General features: G+C 39.4%; 1 protein-coding gene across 7 annotated transcripts in view; it reads right to left on the reverse strand.

The window, feature by feature from the left end:
- NTRK2 (neurotrophic receptor tyrosine kinase 2) overlaps positions 1-24485 on the reverse strand; it is a 388046-nt gene that overhangs the window by 264020 nt on the left and 99541 nt on the right. For all 7 annotated transcript variants that reach the window (XM_065879081.1, XM_065879080.1, XM_065879079.1 and 4 more), the window contains one exon: positions 24013-24112. In XM_065879081.1, coding sequence (XP_065735153.1) covers positions 24013-24112 — 100 coding nt within the window. The remainder of the gene's footprint in view (positions 1-24012; positions 24113-24485) is intronic.

Consider the following 24485-nt stretch of genomic DNA (forward strand, 5'->3'; position numbering starts at 1 on the left):
GATAAGAACAGGTTCAGCATTTAAATGGTGCAAGTGACACCGTAAAGAGCCACAGGCGACCCCACTGTTTATAATGCACAAACCCTCTGTTTTCTTAATAGAACTTCTCCCCTCCTGTAAGGTGCTTAGCTGAATGCCCAGACTGGGAGTTATTTACCTCCTAGAGTCTTTCTGATAGAACCAACCCTCAGTACAATGCAGGGATTTGGAAATGTTTCTTCCATGGCCTCCAAAAAAATATTTATTGGCCCTAAAACCTAATAATAAAGATGTTCTACTGTCTATTGTTGGGAGATGGTACTCCATGGGTTCCTTGCATTTCCATACATCTTACAAAGAGAGGCACTCACTGCCATTTGCTCTGGATTATCGTTTTGAGGATGTTTGTATGGTGAACAGTCTTAGGAGACAGAGATAGTAATCTCTGGAGCAAAGGGAAATTGTGTTTAGTGCCCACTTAAAGAGATTCAGATTCCCTAAATTCAGGGTTCCTTTTCTCTAACGCCATCAGAATATGTGCAGGCTTCCATCAGGGCCCATCTGTATCACCACCGTGAGACATGGGGCAGAGAAAACTGACGTAAATACACTGTTCATGCTGCTTCCTGTGGAAAGAGTAATACAGCCCCCGGACTCTGACCTATGAGTCTCATGTCTTCTGCTGTCATCTGTGAAACTGTGGCACACCAGCTTGTTGGCTTGCAAGCAGAATAAAATCTCAGACACTTCACAGTTTTCAATACCTGCTACCTATAAAGCTTTTAAGAAGCAATTTACACCTATATTTATATCTCTATCTATCTGTCTACCCACCTACCTATCTAATGAGGATGAATTGTGTGCCTCAGAGATTCTTTATAGCTCTCTTGGGCAATCATGTATAAGACAGCCCACAATGAAGTTACTGGGATGGAACTTGCAGAGCCACTGCACTCTATTAAAGGTAGCCATGTGAAACTAGGTAAAGTGGGCATAAACAAAACGATGACTGACCTTAATGCCCTGTGTGTACTCTAAGGCAGGGCTTCTCAAACTTTAATGAACATATAAAACACCTGGGAATCTCATTAAAATGCAGATTTGAATTCAGTAGGTCTGGGAAGAAGCCCAAGATTCTATGTTTTTAACAATTTCCCAAGTGATGCTGATGATGCTGGTCCAAGGACCGCACTTTGACAGCAAGGCTCTAACAGCAACTAATATAAATTCTATATATATTAACACTGATATTTGCATAAACTCTAACATTTTTCATACAAATATCTCCACCAACCCAGGAAGTCCATGTGAATCATAGAACTATTACACTGGTTTAGGAAAGAATAATGAAAACATTCCTGAGTACACAATTATGGGGGCCTATATACTTACATGTGGGAAATACCAATATTGGTTATGAATTATCCTTCATTGCAACTTATAAACACATTCTATTCAAAGAACCAGGAGCAAAGGGAACATGCAGGAAAAGATCTTCCTAGGCAGTACAGTCTTTTAACTGTAGCAAGAATAAAAGAAACAGGGTCAATTACGATCTTACAGTTTATGTCGCTGATAAGTATATCTCTGGTGAAGTTAATGCTGATGGGTTAAGCATAACAGGGAAAGAGAAAATAATATGTGGACATAAGACTGACTCTGAGAAAGCAAATGTGCTGTGAGAGAAAGCCTAGCGGGCAGGGAGTCAGGGGCCTGGGTTGTGGTCCCCACCCTGTTACTCCCTTGCTATGGGAGCTCAGGGAAGCAGAGCTGGTCCCCACTGAGCCACTTCCTAACTCTTGCATCTTGGCCATAGGTTTCACCTGCACAGGCCGCCTCTCAGCCTCATGGACCATTTTTTAATACTGTCAACAGCCTGAAGAAATCAATCTTTCTGTCTCATCTTATTCACTTGGGGAAAAGTTAGTGAGCCAATTTGAAAAGCACGGGAGAGGGCCTAGAAATAAAAGAAAGGTGGAAATTTATTTTACAATTTTATCGGGAAATACTTGGTCACACTTTTACTTTATTCCTTTTCCTTCTTCCACTGTCTCTTTCTTTCCTTTCTTTGGTCTTCTCCTTTCTACCCTCTCCCTCTTCACTGTCTCTCTACAAAAAGACAGCTGGGGAGGCAGCAAGGTGGATTTCAGTATTCCACACACTAATTTCTCATGAGCTTAGTGACTTACTTTTGAAGAGATTTTTGTGGTTGAATATGCTTAGGAAATCCTGGGTTAAACAGAGTTCAAAGGTTTCTCTACTGAGGACAGTCTCAATAGAGATGGTCTTTAATAGGCAATGTATAACCTGACTCTCCGAGAAGGGACTGGGGGGTGCCGGGTCTTCTATCTTTGACCACAGGACCACAGAAACTAGCCCTCCCCCTGCTAGTGTCTTAAGGAATTCGCACTGAGAGAGTTCTGGCATGAAGATTTTGGATACCAGAGTCAAGCTATCATGTTTTAATTAGTTTTACCTTGAATAAACCTCATGGCCTTGGGCAAGTCACATAACCTCTCTAAGCCTCTGGTTTCTTCACGCGTAGAAGGGGGTCAGTGACATCTAACAGATGGGGCCATTGATGAGACAAAGTACAAAAAGTGCCAGACATAGAGCCCCCTCACCAGCCAGGGCTTTCAGATTCACAGGTGAGGTTAACCCATGTCCCTCGAGGGCTTGGCGGGAAAAGCATCCATCCTACTCAAAATTACTCTTTGAGATGAGGCCACTGGCCTCTCCTGACTTGGCATTGTCTAGTCCCATCTACTCAAACCTGAATATTCCCTTCTAAGGGCTGCCCACCCAGCTGTGTTTGTTTGTGGTCAGTCCCAACAGATGACATTTACCAAATGAATGAGGGACAGAAAGAAAATATTGAGACAGAAAAGGTCACAGAAAATAAAGAGAGGCAGAAATGAGGCCAGGTCAGAGAGCACCAGGCATGACTATCCTGAGGCAGCCTCAACTTTACCTCTTAGGTGGAACGTAGCCTCAGGCAAGTGAAACAACCTCCCTGGGTCTCGGGGTCTCCATTTAAAAGATAAAGATAATGATGCCTTATCTCACAGAGCTGCGCTGAAGAATTAAGAGAGATCAGATCTGTTAACCACTTAGCACAGAGTAGGAACTCAATAAGAAAAATAAAAACAAAGCTAATGTTCTTTGGGGGGCTAAGGGGAAAAAACAGATGCAGTTATTCTCAAATCCAATTCTCTGATTTCTAGATTGGAAACTGAATATCATAATCCTTCTGAGGAAATGCCAGAAAAACGAATACACACAGGGCATCATTCCCTACAACTGACTTCAGATACACCCAATGAGTGGTGGTAGATGTAGTTTTAATGCTGCCATTTTGAGTGAGTGACTGATTGAGAGACAGTCTCTATTATCTACTGGATTCCAAAAAACTTAAGGTCAGCAATGGAAAAACAACATTTCAAATTTGCTGAATAAGGACCCCCGGATTCCCCCATCCCACAGCAGTCAGGTAGAGAGATCACTTCCTTAAGACAGGACTCTCCTCACCTCTTCCACTCACAACTGTGTTTTTCCCACGCCCTATACATTTATCAATCTAATGTCATCTCCCTCTCTCTATGTCCTCAGGGTCTATCACAGGCTGGCCCAGAGCAGGCTCTCCTTAAGTACTTGCTGAAGAAATGAACAAATCCCACATTATTTATTTAATAATCATGACCACTTTAGTCCATCAATATGAAGACCATGAAAACAGAAATTTTTTTAAATTAGTAATGTTGTTATAACTCAAATGAACAGCTTTATTAATCACTTCCAAATTTAATAGCAAATCAAGGAAAAAAGTAAAAAGTCGTGGCAGGAGCCAAGAAATCAACATAAACAAGATCACTCTTCACATTGAGATTTTCTAACCCTGCCTCTCAACGACTTCCTCATCAATCCCTAAATTCAGTGGCTCCGCTGTGACCTCAGGACTAAATCTAAACTCCACGGCATGCAGGGAGGCCTTTTGCATTTTGGTCCTTGTCCATCTTTCCATCCTCATCTCCTGCCATTGCCCTCTTGTATCTTCCACTCCAGCACCAGCCAAACTACCCCGATACAGACCTCCATGCCTGACAGATGCCTGCTCCAATTCATCCACGTGTGACCTCCTACTCATCCTTTCGGACTCCACTTGAGAGCTGACAACCTTGTGAAGTGCTCTCTGATTTCTCTAAACAGAATAAATTAGTCCCCTCCTGTGTGGGGCTATTTAGAGTACCTACTGCCATGTCACCTTCTTAGATGTCACTCTTCCTCTAGACTACAAACTTCTTGAAGACAAACAGTGATGTACACATATTTATTCCCTGTGCCTGGTACATTGTACACCCTCAGTAAGATGTTTAATGGAAGAACAAATAAATGGATGCATGTCCACTGTTACACACTTTCTGTTCTCCCATCACTATCCCTCCCAACTAATCGCCTTTGAACCGTTGACAGGAAACCACTGGGAAGGATCTGAGGTGAACTTTATGGAACTTCAGGGAACACTTAATATCTGCTGAGCACTATCTTATTAATCTTTAGAATAAATCAAGATTCCTCTATGAAATTGGTGCTGGTATGTTCATTTTACAGATTAAAAAGAAAGAAAAAGAAATTCAGAGAGGTTAAGCCACCAGAAAAGAACCCAGCAGGACTTAGCGTCAAACCTGAGTCCATGCTCCTTCTGCTACCCTATCTGGCCTCAAATGCAAATTTCATTTCATCCTTTACCATTTCAAAGGATGTTCTTTTCCTCATTGTCCTCTATCATAATTCTCACCTCTTAAATCAAGACCCCAAGTAGCCCTCAGATGGCATCTGCCTACCAAACTTCTCCCAGCCTACTGGACACAACCCACATTCCTCTCTCTTCCGGATCCTCTTGCCCTAAAAGCCTGACCTAGTGTTTCCACTGCCTTCTAATTCTTCAATATCTCTCTGCCCAAGTCACTCGGATGGCTTTAAAACAATTTGCAAGAACATATCATGTATACCAAAAAGATATGGCGCTTTCTGCGTTCCTTATAGTTCAATTCAAAACACATTTACTGACTGTTAACTCTGACTTGCACCATACCAAGTACTAGGGACAGAGGGATAATAAAACAAAATTGGTGACCTTGAGAGCTTTTAGGTTAATGGGAGGACTAACAAGTAAGCATACTCTTTCAATATGATGGGATAAGCATTCTTCTGGATGATTGCTCATGGTACAAATACAAATCCACAAAAAAAGGATTTTGTCCATCGTGAGGTATCAGAGAAAGCTTCCTGGAGGAGGTCATGCCTAAGCTTCATCTTTAAAAGATAAGTAAGAAATAATCAGGCAAAGGGGTAGAGGAGGGCGCTTGAGAAAGAGAGAGCAGCTACAGTCTGTAACAAGTGCTGACATCACCTTACAGAAAATTTAAAAGTTTCTGATATGGCTTTTGTGTATTCTTGCTGAAATTTTTTACATGTGTAGGGTTTGTGTCAGCAATGAATAATTCACAACACAGATGCTTGATGGATGTCCATCTCGATGACCATGCCATCATTGCCATTACCTCTTCATTTTTTTTCTTTAAGGATCTTTCTTAAAGATCCTTTCCTTATCAGTGGAACAGACTGATAACTCCTGTGAGATGAGTTAGGGCTTTCAGAACACTATGCTCCACTTAGAGGCCTGGGGAAGTCATTTTCTAAACAGCATCCTGGTGCAATACAGTCACAGGACCGAGCGTGGCCACCCCAGAAGGAGAGCCAAAAGAGAAACCTCCATCCTCTGCCCCCGAAGTGCATTCCTGGTGCCCTGTCCTGTTTTCCACCTTCTCTGTAATTTTTTTCCTATGAACCACCCTAGATTCTGTCGTAAACTGGACAGAGAACTTTCTGTATACAACAAATTGATGTGAGTTGATTCAAGCACTTATTAGATATAATTTTCAATCACTCTCATTCTGGGAAATTAAGTTTGGTGTTTGGTAATGCATTTTGTTATCACTTAATAAAGAGACAGTCTCCTCCAATTTTAGTAAGTCATGAACTTTGATGTTGGAATACCTCTTTGATAGCATATAGAAATAGACATTTTATACTCCAACAAGGCAACAGAGTCAGCAGGGCAGCAGTTGAAAAAGCTAAATCATTAAAAGCAGAAAGATTTGGGTTTGAATTGTGGTTCTGCCAATTATTAGCTCTGTGGCTTGGGCACATTAATAAACGTCTCTGGACTTCAATTAACTCATCCTTAAAATGCAAGATTACTATGAAAATCAAAGAAAATGTGTCAGTAAAGTGGCACACAGTGGTTCCCCTCAATAAATGGTAACTATAATCTATACCTCACTTAAAACTTTAATTAAATTTTAAGATCACCCACTTGCAGATTGTAGCCCAAATTAGCAAACAAGAGATTTTAAATAGATTTAAATATGTTGATAAAAAGCATCACATAACATATTCAATTTCTTAGAGCTCCTACAGAAAATGCTGTCTTAGGTCAGTTGCTCAGAAGTATGCCCAGAGAGCAGTGTTCATGGAAAGTGATTTATTAAAGGAGGGTTCCCAAGAGAGGGGGAAGCAGGAGACAGAGGAAGGGAATCCAAGCAAGGCTGCAATTTCAGGTGAAGTCTCAGCCTCCAGCTGGATCCTGCTGGAAGCTCTGGAGTGTAAATTACACCACAGATCCTACAGAGAACTTGTAAATTACCCAGTGGAGTTGGCCCAGCCTAAAAGCAAGGGAGTGAGCTTTCTGCTCCTAAACCAGTCAGACATCAGCAAAGGAGGGGTTGAGGGAAGAGAGAGGAGGGTACTGAACTCCCAGCCACTTCCAGCTGTGCATGTGTGTGTGTGTGTGTGTGTGTGTGTGCGCGCGCGCGCACGTGTGTGTGCCCTGGGCTGGGGTAGGAGGCCCACTAGTTCAAGGCTAGCCCTTTGAAGAAGGTCTCAGGTGCTAGCCCATAGGAGCAATTGTACACAGAAACCAGGGAAAGTGCACAGGACCGGTGAGAGGAGTTTGAGGGCAGCTGGACAGAGCACAGACAACGTGTGCAACATTAATCAAGAGAATTTCATGGACCCACATCTGTGCTGACTCTGCCTTCTGCTCATTGGAGTTGGGTGATCACCAAATAATGTACAGTTCACTGCAAATACATTCATTTTTCTTTGGTAATGTACAAAGCTAAGTTTGAAGTAAATATTTCCTAGGAGTATGAAATTCAATTTTGAAGGTTTGCCCTGAGGCATCAAAAAATCAGCTCTTCAACCTATACGGTTATGGTTTTCTACTGAAGAAAGTTGTGCCAGTCACTAATAGAGGGCACAGACGCTGTTCAGACAGAAACGATGGAGAAAGGGCAGTGGGCAACTCCTCAACTACCAAGAAAAAACTGGCAGCAGCAACTCCTGGGCTCTTTCACACATGCATACTCATTTAACCATTCATGTAGCTAGGGAGCCTGGGATGCTATTTAAATTGAGCTGTGTAATCTATGCATCTGGTTAAGAAAGATCTATATTACACAGATTCAAGACTGCTTCATTCAAATAAGTTCTTATAATGTAAAAATATAATTTCTTATACCTTCACGACCTTATCTGTAGAAAGGGTAAGGGGACTTTAAGACTTCAGGTAATAAGGGCTCAATGGAGACAGACAATTGGATAGGTAGACTGGATCACAAGGTCACCTGAGGATTAACTAATATCTTATTATAAATGACTACAAAAACATGAAATATTACAATATTTTTAAATAACACATGTAATTAATTTTTTAGGGTCATAAATGGTTCCATACACCCCCTTTTCAAAATTTCCAATAGGCTTTATAATTTAGCAATTCATACTTAAGGCAATTATGTCAATAGATACATTAAAATAAAATTCATAGAGAATTTCTGAGGAGCCCAACAGACAGATAACACTGATGATTAACGGGCACTTCAAGTTTTTGCACCTAATAAGTTCCAATTATAAATAAATAGCCAGTACCCACAATGGCTTCCACCAAAGGGCAGGGGCTGTGTTCTACTTCTGGACTCTCAGAACACCTCAGGAGTTCAGCAGACACACCTATGGGTGTGGGGAGGGTGGGAGGAGGGGAAAGGATAGAGCATAAAAATGACTGTCTTCTTCAAACAAAATTGTCAACCTTTACTACTGTTACAAGATATCTGCAATGAGCTATCCTTTCAAGGTGAAACATCTGCTAAAGTTGGTGCTAAAACAATAGGATGAATCTACTAAGACGTGGTGTCCCCCACTCTCGGCATATTTGAATTCTGAGAATTCAGAGTCTGATTATAGCTCTCTGCTTTCCCATGTATTGCTTTGTGATGGAAAAGGTTTGTAACTGATAAGAATATGATGTGTAGTATAAGATGCTGAACAGAGGGAAAACTCAGAAGTCCAACTAAAATTAATGCTGTCCAAGAATCCGTACCAAAGAACGGGATTATCCAAAACCGTGGCCATTGTTTTCCATTTTAGGTTCTCATTATGCAAGTCTGTCCATGGCAGATGTATCTTTTCAAATATGCTTTTTTGCTGGTAATATCTGAGTTTGTTTCTTTGAATTTGCTAATCCATTAGCATATTAGGTGATGGGTAGAATAAATACATATCACTAGGCACTTGATAAGGAGGAAGATCTACATGACAATTATGAAGACTTGGGAAGAACCCAATGCACAGATCTTATGGGGGAAGGATGCAGAGGATTCTGCTCTAGACCACCCCAGCCAGAGGAGAGGGACAGTGGTTTGGAGAAAAGAAGAGGAAAGAATGTCCCCAAAGGTGATGGTCAGGTACTTCCCAAAGAAAGAGAATAAGAAGAGGGTGAAGCATAGAGATAGAAAAATACATTTAAGGAGATCTGGAGAACTGGCCATAGAATAATTACACTGTACCAAGCCCACCTCCCTTGGTGATTCAAGAAAGAAGACTTATCGACACCACAAGATGGCAAAGTGTTATCAGTAACTTGTTGGGAGGATAAGAAGCAGGAAAATCAAGTGTTTCCTCCTCTCTGAAAATGCACAGCTTCAAAAAATGCAGCCCAACCTTAAGTTCTAGCCCTGGGTTTCAAGCCAAAAATAAGAAACACCATGCAGAGAACATGGGTTCTACTTAACATTTAATCATCATGATAAGAAAAAACAGAAGAATCTCCACAATGTCTTTGCTCACTGTGAAAATGCATCATTTGAGTTTTCGAACAGTTGGTGCTTTTCTCCCAATGGCAATTGAGATCTCAAAAAGAGAGAATTTACTCAAATTATATCAGCCATGAAATTAACTACAGTATAATGACCCAGCCCTTGGAGTGAACTGGGTTGCATAAAAGCAATCAGAGTGAAGATAAGAAAAATTATAAGATAACTCAAAGCCTGGGTCCTACGCCTTTCTGCTCTCAAGTGAAAAGTGGCCATGGTCTTGTGAAAACTAACAATCACAGTATCCTATGCGTATATAATGCTGGGTAATGCTGATAACAAAAAACTCTACAAACCATCATTTCAGAGTGTGTGTTGAATGTGTGTATGTGTGGGTATATGTGTATGAATGTTGCGGATTGGGAACAGGTGGGAATCATGGTCGTGATCTTAAGCCTGACAAGGAATTTTCTCCACACCCTTGTATCATGAACTTCTCACTCTTACCTCCAAGAAATACCCTTTCCCCCAGTCATCTTTTGTTATTAGACTCTAATTAGACTGTAATTAGACTCAGTACATTAATACCTCAGTGTCATCCACGTTTAAATTCTTCACAAACACTTTCACAACTTAGGCCTCATCTAAGTACCTTCTGTACATTAGCTCTCACTCAGGGAAAAGCCTTCTTAAGGCCTACAACTCCCTGTGCATTTCCGTCTCCTCTCTGGTCCCAATTACTGCTCCCCCCACCCCAACCCCACTCTGCTCCAGCCACACTGGCCTGTGCAGTTCTTTCAACACACAGAGCTCCCCCCAGCCTCCACCCCTTGCTTGTGCTGTTCCCTCTGCCTAGAATGCTGTTCCCTCAGGTATCAGCATGCTCACTCCCTTGCTGCCTTGGACTCTTGGCTCAAATGTCATCTGATCAGACAGGTCTTTTTTTTTTTTAACATCTTTATTGGAGTATAATTGCTTTATAAAGGTGTGTTAGTTTCTGCTGTATAACAAAGTGAATCAGCTATACGTATACATATATCCCCATATCTCCTCCCTCTTGCGTCTCCCTCCCACCCTCCCTATCCCACCCCTCTAGGTGGTCACAAAGCACCGAGCTGATCTCCCTGTGCTATGTAGCTGCTTCCCACTAGCTATCTATTTTATACAGCCAACATTATTCTCAAGGGTGAAAAACTGAAACCATTTCCACTAAGATCAGGAACAAGACAAGGCTGCCCACTCTCACCACTATTATTCAATACAGTTTTGGAAGTTTTAGCCACAGCAATCAGAGAAGAAAAAGAAATAAAAGGAATCCAAATCGGAAAAGAAGAAGTAAAACTGTCACTGTTTGCAGATGACATGATACTATACACAGAGAATCCTAAAGATGCTACCAGAAAACTACGAGAGCTAATCAATGAATGTGGTAAAGTAGCAGGATACAAAATTAATGCACAGAAATCTCTGGCATTCCTATACACTAATGATGAAAAATCTGAAAGAGAAATTAAGGAAACACTCCCATTTACCATTGCAACAAAAAGAATAAAATACCGAGGAATAAACCTACCTAAGGAAACAAAAGACCTGTATGCAGAAAACTATAAGGCACTGATGAAAGAAATTAAAGATGATACAAACAGACGGAGAGATATACCATGTTCTTGGATTGGAAGAATCAACATTGTGGAAATGACTATACTACCCAAAGCAATCTACAGATTCAATGCAATCCCTATCAAACTACTAAAGGCCATTTTTAACTATTTACAAATAACAAAACTCTCACTATCCTCCTCTTACCTTTTCACTTTATTCATAGCATTTGAGATTACCTATAGATTACATCTAGATATCTTTCTCTGTTCTTCTGTCTCTCCCCTCAACTAGAGTTTAAGCTCCATGAGGCAGAAACTTTGTTCTGTTCAGTATTAAATTTCCAGTGCCTTAGAACAGTCCTACTCAAATAATCATTTTAAAATTGAAATCAGAATTATTTGTTTAATATTTTTCTATATTTCATATTTTTTAAGCTTAAGCTTTATCCTAAACAATAATATCGTGAAACCAAGGGTATGATGTGCCAGGTATATTTTTTCTAATAAATACTAAATATAGAACTATCAATATTAAAGGTGTTAGCCCCAAATATCCCTTCAAACCATCTTGCTACCACTGAGGATATACATCCCCAGCTTTGAGAAATACAGTATCATCCAACAGCAACACATACCAGTGGCAACACGTACTAGTGACATCCAATGGCAGTACATAAAAAGCAGTGAATTTGACATGGAAATAAAATTCGTTTATTCTTATAATGTTTCTTAGTCTCACAGCATAAAACAGTAAAACTGGAGTCATGAGGCCTGGCTCCCAGCCCTATATCTGCCACAAACCAGCTGTGTAACCTTAGGCAAGACACTTAAGCTCTCTGGGCCCCAATGTCCTCATCTCTGTAATAAGGACTTGGGATGATTCCTAAACTCACTGGCAGCTCTCACTGTCTTTGACTCTACCAACAACCACAAAGTTGCAGGAAAGAATCCTAAAGCAATTAGGTTTATTATATCTACTTAATGTTTAATCATCATGAAAAGGAAAGATAGAAGAATTTCCACAAAGCTTGATGACTTTGAGAGGCACAAAGTAAATATTTTATAAAATAAAATAATATTTTGGATACAGTAATACTGTGGTCATAAATCTTTTCTGTAACCCCATGACCCTCCTAGTGTAGGCAGCTGGATACCAAACCTCCATGGCCTCAAGAAAGGGTTATCCAGGATCCAGGCAGAACTAAAATTAAGAAGTGGAAATTCTTGGTCAAGACCAGGATGCTCTTTTTTTGTTTTTTCCTTTTTTCTTAAGCAGAAGCTAGTATGTAGAAGGAATGATTGAATTAGAAAAACAACCCTCTGCAACCCTCAGAAATAAAATAATTTTTTCAGGAAAGGATCAGAACTGGGTACTAAGCCTATTATGTTCAAGTTTTGGGGAAACAAAGATATCTGCTAGATGTCCAATTATAATTCTACAAATTACCTACCAACTGCAAAGGGAAACTTGTATTTACAAAGAAAGGTCCCTATTGACATTTTTGGTGCCACCATTTTTAAAAAGTGGTCAAACTTACAGTAACAGTGTATCAAGGTGACACGTGTTTCTAACTGTGGTATACTGTGAAGCGCTCAGCACCTCTGCTATAGTCTTCCCAAAAACGTTTCACTGGCATCTAATCAAGCCTTTAGAAGTAAGTTCCAGTTCACAGGAAATATGGGAATAAACGACAAGTTCAAGAATCCCACAAGGAAACTACTGAACACCACCAGAATGAAGGACATTCTACAGAACAGCTGACGGGTCTCTTCAAAAAGTCAATGTCCAGAGGGGGAGAAAATGGAGGTAGCAATCCAGACTGAAAAAGGCCAAGGAAAGACAATGAGCAAATACAGTGTGGTGAACTTTGAGTAGATCTCGGTTTGAAATATAAATAGCTATTAAAGGCAAGTTGAACAACTGGGGAAATCTGAAGCTGGACTAAGTATTATCTGCTATTACAGAGTTGTTTTAACTTTCTCGGGTACAGTGATAACGGTGTTGGCATTGTGCTTTTAGGAGAAATGTGCCAGAGAGTTTAGAAGTTAAGTGACATGATATGGGCAACTCGTAATCAGACAGCAAAATGTTAAACAGAGGTTGAATGCAGGTATTGAGTATACAGATGGAATAGTCTTTCAACTTTCCTCCATATTGAAAATCTCATAATAAAAAGTTGGAGAAACACAAGATTCATATGTATGAAAAAATTATTTGGAAGAAGAAATCACGAAAAACTGCTTGTCATATTCCTCTGTCCCCATGGGAAGCAGCAAGAGGCAGAGGGGAGATAAATAAGTTAGAGACAGGAAGGAGGAAGTGTGTAACCTGCCCCCTAGTGAAATATGGGGACTGGGGAACCAGAGAACCTCTAGTCAAGTTTGGAGATTCAAGAAAAGAGGAACCCCTTTTGGTGGGGGTGGACCTGAAAAGGCGGCCAAGAAGACAATCTCAAGCCTATAATGGCAGAAGTGAGAGACCATTTCTGGTCTCTCTCTCCAGAGAGAGCCTGGGCCAGTCTTCCAGCATTTCCTGTGTCCCCAAAGCTTCACTGACACCCTTACAGAGAGGTATGTGAAAGTGGCGGACTCTGGCTAGGAACACAGGATGTACAGCTGAGAACTACACCAACTGGTAGCCGAGGACAAGTGGGACAACACAGCGGCCACCAACATGGAGAAATGACCACCAGTGGCCACACAATGTCCCCTTCTGTGCAGTGGCACTTCAGCATTCCTAAACCCACACTCCACCTGAGGAAATGAAGATGAGAGTGAGAGAACCGGACCTGATGGGACAAACATGAAACGTTCTGTGATTGCCCATAATTTTTAAGATTACACAGAATGGTAGGAGGTTAGATTTCCACTACATAGTGCAAAAAGGGCAAAAAATAAGACATTTAATTCATATATAGAAAAATAAAGTCACATATCTTACAGTCTGTGTCTGAGATAAGTGCCTGCCCCATTCTCCATCCTCTCCTAGACATTTTAATATTCCTTCACCCACTGCCATAGCATCACAGGAGAACCAAGATATAGTGTGAGGGATACATTATGCATATAAATATACATCTGAAATGATCTTGCAGTTGTCCACACTCATAGCTACATGGAATGTAACACAGCAGTTATTTACGGCCTATGGAATGTGTGTGGCTTTTAAATATGAATAAATAAAAATTTATTCAAATAAAATTAAAAAGCCATGCTGTGAAGTCTGACTCAAAAAAGCAGATCAGCCGTTGATCTGCTTCTTGAAAAACCCACACCATTCCAGGAAAAGAGAGCTAGGCAGGGTTGCCTCTCTTTTCTGGAGCTGGGATGTCAAAGGTACCCCTGCCAGGATATATGCTACATGCAAATTAATAGTAAACAGAATTACTGGAAATGTAACTAAATAAGAAATATCTTCTGTTTATAACTGAGAGGCAATATTTTCTTAAGATGACCATAAATTTGAAAACATATCCAGGATTATTTAGCACTGACCATATAGACACAATATTTCATATGTTAATAATAGATTGTGGTTTCACAGTGAAGAAAAAAAAGACTGTATCATTACACGCCATAATAATAAAGGACATCATCAGAAATGCATGGCAGACTCTTTTAGTGAGTGTGTCATTGTTTTGAATGGCTATGTTACAGGATGGTAGATATTAAAGCTCGAGGAGACCCTCAGATGTCTTTTGGTCCCATACTGCTAATTCTGGTCTTTACACAATTTTCTTTTACAGATGATCCAGGAAGTAAGTGCGGGAAAATCTCGGCTGACTCTACTCAAGTCTTGCCGGAACTACTAAAGATGACAACCATGATTGTAAGTAGGAATACCACCTCATTCCCAACATTCTCCCCTCCCACTCCACTCCCACCCTGAACTTGAGTCCCCTTCCTTCCTTCCACTGATACAGTTAGGGCTGAGATGACATCTCTGCCTTCAACTCAGGATATTAATCTCTTACTGAAGACTTGGTGAGTTAGAATGGACCACACACTCTCTCTCTCATTCTGTCTGTCCTCAGACCACTAAAGCTCCTAGGTGATCACAGAACAAGCCAATGTAATTCTATTTGTGTTGATGTCTTGATAAAAACAAAGATCTTCCACCACCACTTGCCTGCCAAAAGCCTTGGCTTCTCTGGAAATGGAGCATCTTGGTCTGTGATTATAATAACACAAGTGACAATCAATTGCATAAGGAAGAATTTATTTTCTCCAGAACGCTCTTTTCATCTTTTTCTTTTTGGAAGTTTTTAACTTTTTATTTTATATACAAAGAGCTAACATTGTTTCTGTGTAAGGTGGATGTCCTGGATGACCCATTCAGGGAAGCTGTAAATACAGTAAGTCCCCTACACACAAACCTTCAAGTTGAGAACTTTCAAAGATGTGAACGTGCGTTCCATCAACGTCAGGTGAGTGAAACTGCAGCTTGCCCTCCGTCTCCTATTGCTGACGATCCTTCAGCTCTACCAACTCCCACCTCCTCTCCCTCCTCCAGTCAGTAACCCTTCTAGCCTGTTCACTCGATTCCAGCCTCTGTATGCCAGCAGTTGTACTGTACTTTTCAGTTACTGTATGATTAAAAATGTTTTCTTTATTTTTTGTTTGTTTTGTATGTATTATTTGTGTGAAAAGTATTATAAACCTATTACAGTCGAGTACTATCTAGCTAATTGTGTTTGTTGGGTACCTAGGTTAACTTTGTAGCACTTACAAACAAATTGGACTTACGAACGTGCTCTTGGAACGGAACTCATTCGTATGCAGGGGACTTACTGTATATCAAAAATTAAAGCCTATTTTTGTTAAATTATTTTAGCATTTGCAATCCCCCCTTGCAAAAAGGAAGCACATCAGAACAGAAGGCTCCATGAGCTCATGTTTCTAGACTTAAGCTGATGCTATTGAGGGAAGAGGGAGGGTCTCTCTTCCCCATCCCACCCCTGCCTGCTCTTTCTGCCCCTTCCCTACAAAAGTCTACATACCAAATCAATCAACAGATAAAACAGAGTCTTCATAAACCCCAAAACAATTCAAACAGATGAATTGTTCAAAGGACAATAAAGTTAAGAATTTGCAATTATTCGCACACCGTATCTTTAAGGTCTCAAAGGCTTAAAATAAGCATGTGATTCAGCAACTTTATATTCATAATACATACCCATAAAATATAACACATTAAAATTACAATTTTTTTCTATAAATTCAACTAATAAACCTTAAATATACACTGTATGCATTTGGGACATTTTTCTGCAATTCTGAATCAGTATAAATTCAGACAGGACTCTCCCCATACTCTTTTCCTTAGTGATATATTACTAAAACCTAAATCTGAACAATAACTGCCTCAGAGAATTAGTTCAACGAGCCAGGCATGAAACTAAGCACTGATTTAATTCTTATAATCACTTAAGAGATGGGTATTATTGCATCTACCAGAGAGGAATCTACGATTTACAGAGTTTTAAATTTTGCCTAAAATTATAGTTAGCAGGTGGGAGACATGAGATTTGAACCCAAACTTGTCTGATTCATAAGTCTCCAATATTATATTTCTATACACTCGTAGGTTTGAAGACTTAAGAGTTAACAACTTACAAACATGAAGGATGTGCAGTGTTCAAACAGGCTGTCTTCTGAATTACCACGTGACAGTTCCACTGATTTAGAGCTAAATTTATTCCCCGAGTCATTCAGTACTCTTGCCCAAAATAAAGTAGGATAAAGTCAGAGCATATGTTACAATTTAAGCCAAGTTATTATCTGTCTTCTTCACAAATTCTGAAAAGCTGGTCCACCAAAATCAGATGCTAGGAATGAGGAGGAAGAAATCCAAAATAGGGAGGGAAGAATGTAAAATGAGGATGCACAGAGATGTGGAAAGACAACATGGCAGGGAAAAAATGAAAGGTAAAAAAAGAGAAATGAAGGGTGAAAAGAAGAAGAAGAGTAGCAGACTTTACAGTTTGGGAAGTCTTTTTTAAAGTGCGTGATGATCTGTGTAAGGAGGTCAAAGTGAGTTCACCACAGGATTTATGGAGGACCAAAGAGGGGGTGGCAAGTTCTGATTTTAAGTACAAAATCTAATTTCTTAAGGGACCCTTTACCTTTTCGTGAAACTAGTAGCGTGGCAAGTCCCTAAACAATACAGCTGCACTTTCTACATTACAGGCAAACCTGGGTTCTCCCATGAATCACACTGGGCTTATGGGATACCCACATAAGAGAGGGAATTTTAAAAGTTCGAGGTCAGTGTACTCCGAAAGCTAATGGGAAAAACGCTGCTGCTTCTGCTTCCTGTTTTGCCTGATCGAGCCAGTTCCTGAAAGTTCTGGGCCCATTTTCAATATGCTGCAAAGAATATGCATGTTCTGCCCTCACACAGGCATAACCCAGATGGTGACCCAACACGAAGAGACTTCAGAAAGTAGATCTTCACCTCACGAATATAAGGGTAAAGGTTTATATAACATCTCCAAAGGACAAGAAAAGCACACTTGGGTTAACTCTTCTTTTGATTAATTTCCACTTTGTCAAATTACTCAATAAACTCTTTCAACTGAATGTCTTTTATGAAATTTCCAAGGACTTGATTGTTATTGACAAATTTTGTTCTCTATTAAGAGAATGCTAAAATATACTGAAGCCGGGAAGGGCAGTTAAAAAAAAAAAAAAAAAACCCCTATATTCTCTGATACTCTTTTGCAAGAATAAAATAAGAGAACAAACAAAGCCTATTACTTACTTAAAAAAAAAAGTTAATCACTAAACTCTTCAAAATTTCTTTTTTAATGACTTTCTGATTCCAGAAAGTTAAAATAGTACTGTTGGTCTCTCTGAAAATGTCAGGCAAATATCTTTATTACATATATATCTGAAAGAGAGAGTATTTCACGTCAAGTTAAAAATAAAAAAGAATTTCAAAGAGATTAAAGAGCATGTAAAAAAAACACAAAGTAAAACTAGTGAAAAAATATTAAAATGTGTGTTTACAACCTCAGGGATGGGAAGACTTCCTCAGCAAAATGAAAAACTTAGACAAAAAAGATGGACAGGTTTCCTTCTATAAAAAAAGTAAATCTTCCTGTTTGCCGAAAGACACTATTTTAAAAAGTCAAAAGATTAGAAGAAAATATGAGCAATGTATATAACCAATAAAAGATTAGTACATATAATTTATAATGTAAGTCAACAAATAAAAATAAACATTTCCTTCTATTCTTCACATGACAAAAATGCTTAACCTTATTAGTAATCAGAATAACACTGTAAGTGAATTGGCAAAACTAAAAAAGTTTGATAATATCTGATATGGGTGAAAGCATAAACAAAACGATGCCCTCATCTACGGTTGGTGGGAGTGTAAATTGATAAAGCATTCCTGCAAGGTAATCTATCAACATTTAAAATCAACATTTAAAATATACAAACCTTTTCTCTCAGCAATCCATTTCCAAATGTCTGTCTTTATAAGTAAGGTATTATTTTTATTTACTAAATGCCAGTAACTTTCCAAAGTGCTTCACATACATGAACTCCGTTTATCTTACAACAAGCTTCTGAGGTGGGTACAGTTATTGCCCCATTACAGATGGAAATACTGGGGCAAGAGAGGATGAGAAATTTGCTCAAAGTCACATACTTGTAACAGGCGGAGCCAGGATTCAGACCGAGGTAGCCTGACACCAGAGTACTCAGAAATATTATGGAATAGAATTCAGAAAAGAATTGATTCAGAAAGATCTACAAGGCAAACAGTTACCTTTAAAAAGATGCAGAACAAGATTGGTATTATAATGTCTTTATGCAAACAAAAATGAATATATTTGATTATCTACATAATGAATGAAGCTATATATCTTATTATTGACATAATATATGCACTGGGGATGGTTAAAGAAGGTTATCCCTAGGAGTGGAAATGGTAGTGGGAAAGGAAGATGAAGAGGAACTTCCCCTTTTAGCTCTATGTATTTCTAAAGTGCTTGAAATTTTGAAAAATGAGAACGCATTCATATGTTACTGTTATAATACTTAACTGTTATTTGTCTTTTTAAAAAAATGGTTGAGGGGGAAGGATCATATGGAAAACAGCCTGTCCTTACAGAAGTTTCTATAACTGTGTTTCTGGCTTTCAGTCACATTTTTCCCTCTTTTAAAAGTTGATACAAATATCTGCTAAAGTCAACCTCCTAAATTTTCCAGAATTATTTTCAGCTCATATAAAAGGCTTTAACCTTCAACCTCTTTAGCTTTGGTCTCACTATGTTTATGACTATTTTTGAAGAACCAAATTTTTGGTTGCTGTTGAAAGACATTTAGAAGATCATTTATATAAGAGGAGAAACTTAAACTGGGGACATTGAATCTGGAGTTAAAACCTGGCTCTGTGTTCTCAGGCAGTGTAGTTTTTTGGTCAATTATGAGTTGGAAATGCCTACTGCTCAATTAGCAGGAATGAAGACATATGAGCGGTTTATGTCAAGGACAGGAGGCTGCAGAGGAAATCTGCAGGCCATCAACCCTGAATAAGAGAAAAGGCTTCCTATTCCAGTTCCTCCTGCGGGACCTCTTCAGGTCACTTTTATATTTACTCCAGAAGGACAATGGATGCATCGGTACTTAGAGAATAAATATCGTATGTGGACTTCCATCAGGAAACGCAAGTAACAGAAAGCTGATGGTCACAGCTATTCTTCACCAGTGTGATGACTGCCAATCCCCCTCCGCCCTTTTGATTCCCTTATTTTTTTTTTTCCAACCCTGTTCATTATCAATGCCATCAGGCGGGGCTCCCAATGTGGATCACTCTCAGAAGACTTGGCAGCCCCTGTGCCCCTAGATGCTTCCATTTCCTCTTTATGTGCACTTCTACATTTTCAACGAAGAAAGGGAGCCAGGAAGCAATGTGAGAACTAAACATAAGACTTGGTTACAACAAAAATGAGAGCATTCAAAGGCTTGATTGCCTGTTCCTTTGGCAATAGAGCTGCTCTGGAAAGGTCCTTGAGCCCTACTTCAGTGAAAATTAAAATAAATCACAGGCATTCTTCAAAGAAAAGGAATAAAATTATACATTTACCTACAGGGTATCGATACAGGCATAGATTTAGATAGATGTGTTATATAGTTCATGCACCCATACTAAACACGCATATGAATAATCCCTATACAGATGGCCAAACGCTAACAGAGGAGCTTTATTCAGGACTCTGCAATTATGATAACTAGATATTCAACCAAAAGCCAAAAGGATGGTGTTAAGGCACAGAAATGAGCATGGAGAAATGGAATAGGATAAATTCTACCTCCTGACATCTTTATTGAAACAGGGCTGGTAGGCTATTGGACACTTGCAACAAGAGGCTTAAAACATATCAAACGATAATGAAACATAATTTCTAGGTTAACACCAAGATGAGAGCCACCATCTGGCACTTCTGCCAGCCTCAAAGCTGGACAAAGACACATATTACGAGGCCACACATTTGGAGGGAGAGAGGCAGAAACTGAAGAGGCTCATGTGCAAAATGGAAAGTCAAAATGAATCCTCCAAACTTCAACAACAGTAACAGTTTAAAACTGTGTGAAAACCCACATATCCTAAGACAAAACCTGGACAAAATGACCTCCTGTCTATGACCATTACTTATCTGGAATAATTTCTTTTAAGTTTAGAAGCTTAGAAAAGCTCCAATATCTCTCTTTAACCATCCATATACAAGCTGCCCTCCAAATATTAACTGTTTTCCAATTAACAACCTGAAGTGGATGGAGTTGAAAACTCTCTGTGATCATTCATTCCATCAATTAATATTTATCAACTGCCAACTTTGGCCTTGGCACTGGGTAAGTAATGATGAACAAGACCAATATGAACTCTGGAGCTCACAGTCTGGCCTCTGTGTTCTAGATTGCACCATCAGGATTTGGTTATAGTGAACTGACAGAACAGATGCAAAAAAATCCTATGAAGCTTACAGTCACATAGACCCATCTCCAAAGAACACAGCACAGCTCACTGCTGTATTCTAAGATCTAGGTTTAACTCCCTGATTTGGAATTTAGGGATCACCTTCCCATGGAAAGCAATGCCATCAATGATGTTTGGATTCTAGGGTTGATCCATAAATCTTGAGTTGCCCTGCATGCAGCTGCAGTGTGATTTTAAGAGATTTCTGGTTTGTGTTACCCTGCGAATCAGTTGAATCAATAGTATTAAACCGTAATCTATAATCCCAACGCTGCTACCATGGATTGAAACAGTGGCGGCTGAAGTGCGCAATGCTGGGGATGCAAAAAGCTGGAAACACCTATGAGTGGGCTGGCTGCCCTCCTTCAGTCTCAATCTGTCCCCAGGACAAGGCAATATGCATGGCAGTAGAATCTTCCCAAAGGTGCTTAGGAGGGCAAGAATTACATTTGGGATAGCTCATTTGCACGTCAGCCATTGGCCTCTTACACAGAACCAAGGCACTTGTTCTGGCCAAGGATATGCACATTTCATACCATTATTACTCAGAAATCACAAGTGACATGTTTTCTGGCTATTTCAGGAAGTATAATAGTGTTTTTTTACACATTCTCCCCTTTTAAAAATGTATGTTTTTTCAACAGCTCTAATAGCATTTAAAGTACATTAAGTTACATTAATTTGCTGATTGAAGTATAGTTGATTGAAGAATAGTTGATGTTTCAAGTGTACAGCAAAGTGATTCCATTTTACATCTATATATGTATATATGTGTGTGTGTGTGTGTGTGTGTGTGTATATATATATATATATATATACGCATACCAGAATATATATATATCTTTTTCAGATTCTTTTCCATTATAGGTTATTACAAGATACTGAATATAGTCCCCTATGCTATACAAGAGGTCCTTTTAACTTACATTAATTGTTAAACACCACTTTTTAGGCAGTTTCATTGCATGAGCCTTGTCTTCTCTTCCAGATCCCCTAAATTACAGCTCAGCATTTGACCAATAAAACAAGAACCTCAACTCAGGCCCATTTTGTCCAAACCACGGCACAGTTAGATGTGTAGCTAAAAATAGAGAAAAAAGCTATTCTAAACAAGAACCTGAGTCTCTGAGACAAAATTTAAAAAATAATTTTATTTATGTCTAAAAATAAGGGAGTAAAACATATGCTCTAGTAGTTACTGCCTGAAGAAAGTCATTTACTGGATCTGTGACAGGTTAAGTAAAATCTTTCTCACCAATCATTAACGGTACCCTTAGGTTATACCCGGAAAATATAGGTGCTTCATCAGTGGTCACCCCAAATTATCTAAATAAAATACTTTGTCAGCCTTAGTGACAGAGTCTCTATATGAAATACAATCTTCTCTGAAACAAAACGTCTGCATTTTATTCTCCTCCATCACTGCACTACAGAGAGTGAGTTCACATTTACAGATCATTCTTTTGTTGTTTTCTTAACACAAAGTGGGGGTGGGGAGTGACTCCCAAATATTGCTCCTAGGGTTCCCAAAGCCTTTCTGAGATCCCAGTAGGACCTGAACATACCCTTTCTCTGAAGAGCCCACAAGATGAAAGTTTCCAAGTCAACCCTCAAGACAGGAAAGTGACAGAGCTAGAATCTGGCTCTGTCCAGTAAACACTCTGCTTGGGGACATCCACCCCAACTGCCTCTAAGGAAAGAAAGCATCTGATCAGGATGAAGAGAACAAAATCCCATGGGAGGCGGCTAACACATAGAGAGGAGAAGCCTAGGCCAGACCTGGGCGCCAGCCGAACACGGGGACCCAGAAAGGTCTTTGAAGCCATAGGGGGGTTTGGTTTGAAATGCCTCTCCCACATCTTGTCATGCTTGGAAAGAGACCTGGGAACCCATGTTTATCCCACAGAAAGGTGATTCTCTGAGAATGCTTGGGAAAAAGCAGCATCCCTTGGAAACCATCAGAAATGCCCATTTCCAGGCCCACCGCAGACCTATTAAATCAGAAACTCTCAGGGTAGCCCAGAAATCTATGTTTTCACCAGCTCTCCATGAGTTTCTGAGGCAAAGTCAAGTTTGCAAACCACCACCATAGGATTAATTAAAATCACTGTAGTACAGTCCCTCTCCCAAGCCTTATTCATAATTGGAGAATGAGAGGTCTTTCCTCCTTCAAAAGAAATGTCAAGGATCAACAAGCCAAATAGGGAGTCAGGAGAAGGTTTAGGTGTTTTTTTAAGGCTTAATTTACCATGGCTCCTCCTCATTCATTTCAGGTTTGGGAATCTTGGTCATGGGCACCAACAAAGTCAGAGGAAAAAGCATCAGAAATGGATCTGATTCACCCCAGAGCCCAGTGTACATTGGACAATTTATTGCTACTTAAAGATCACTTTCAAGTAAGCAAGTGACATTAATGGTAATTGTAATGAACTGTACAGATCAAGAAAGCCCACCTGACTGTCTCCCCAACACAATTAAGAAAGACACCACTAAACCTTCCTCACAGATTTCCCAAGCGAGTGGCTACTTATAAGAGACCATGCAGAATTTAATGACAACATATGAGTCAATACATACGCTTAAATTTCAGAGCAAATGTTTTTTAATCACTGAAACTCTTGGCTACTTATATCACAAGAACATTTAAATACGTTTCCCCCATCCCCCAAAATGAATTTTCAATCCTCTAAAAGAGACCACTGGTCTACTGAGAGGCAACAGAGATCCTAATTTTTAATCGAGCACTAGGAACTTTTCCACTAAAATAAAAAGCCACTCATTCACAAAGCATCAATGTACCTCCAACGGCTGTTCTTATTTTGCTTCCCAACACTTTAAATTTCAAAAGATGAGAATCTGAAAAAGCAGCAGCAACACAAAAAGCACACCATGGAAATTCTAGAAGTCAAATGTACAACAGAAAGGACCTTTCTACACAAAATACATGTGTCCATAACTAGCCTACTGCCACCCAGCCTGGCCTGCCTTTCTGAAACAAAAGTAAAACTCGGGTACTATTTTTTTATATCATTATTAGGCACTTGAAACTCAAGAAACCAGTTCTGTGTCTTCTGGGATAACTGTCATTGGAAAATGAGTAGTGCTGAATAATCAACATGATTTTGTTCTGTCTTGATTTGTAGTATCATAGCCTTGTTCCTATTTTTTCAGCCTTCACCCCTAGTCATCGTAAATCTAGCTGCTTCCTTCTTTAGTGGTAATTAGCATTAGTCAGAAGCCAAAAATGATTCCACATAAGAAGTAAAATAAACACAACCCTTCTTACCTTTCATGCCAAACTTGGAGTGTCTTGCCAACTTCAGCAGAAACAGCATTACCAGCAGACAAAATCCTACTACAGATGCAATTACCACCACAGCATAGACCTAGAGAAAGGAAGGGAGGGCAGTTATGATCTTGATAATTAGTTTCTTATAGCCAGGTGGTGCTGATTTTGATGGAGATGGTTAATATTTATTGAATACTTACTACCTGCTTTTCTAAGAGCTTTATGGATATCAATTAATCTTTAACAACCCTAGGAAGATTTATGCAGGTCCTATTATTATCCCTATCTCTACAAATGAGAAAAGGTAAGTTAAAGCTTACAAAAATGGGGACCCAATTGATATTATACAGATTAACATATACTAATACATCCTATATTATTATATAATGTATAGGTAATAGATATTTTACCTCTCCCCATCCATCTATCTACCTATGTACCTACCTACCTATCTGGAGAGAGAAGTGAGA

Source organism: Phocoena phocoena, chromosome 6, assembly GCF_963924675.1.
Source record: "Phocoena phocoena chromosome 6, mPhoPho1.1, whole genome shotgun sequence".
In the NCBI taxonomy this organism is placed as follows: domain Eukaryota; kingdom Metazoa; phylum Chordata; class Mammalia; order Artiodactyla; family Phocoenidae; genus Phocoena; species Phocoena phocoena.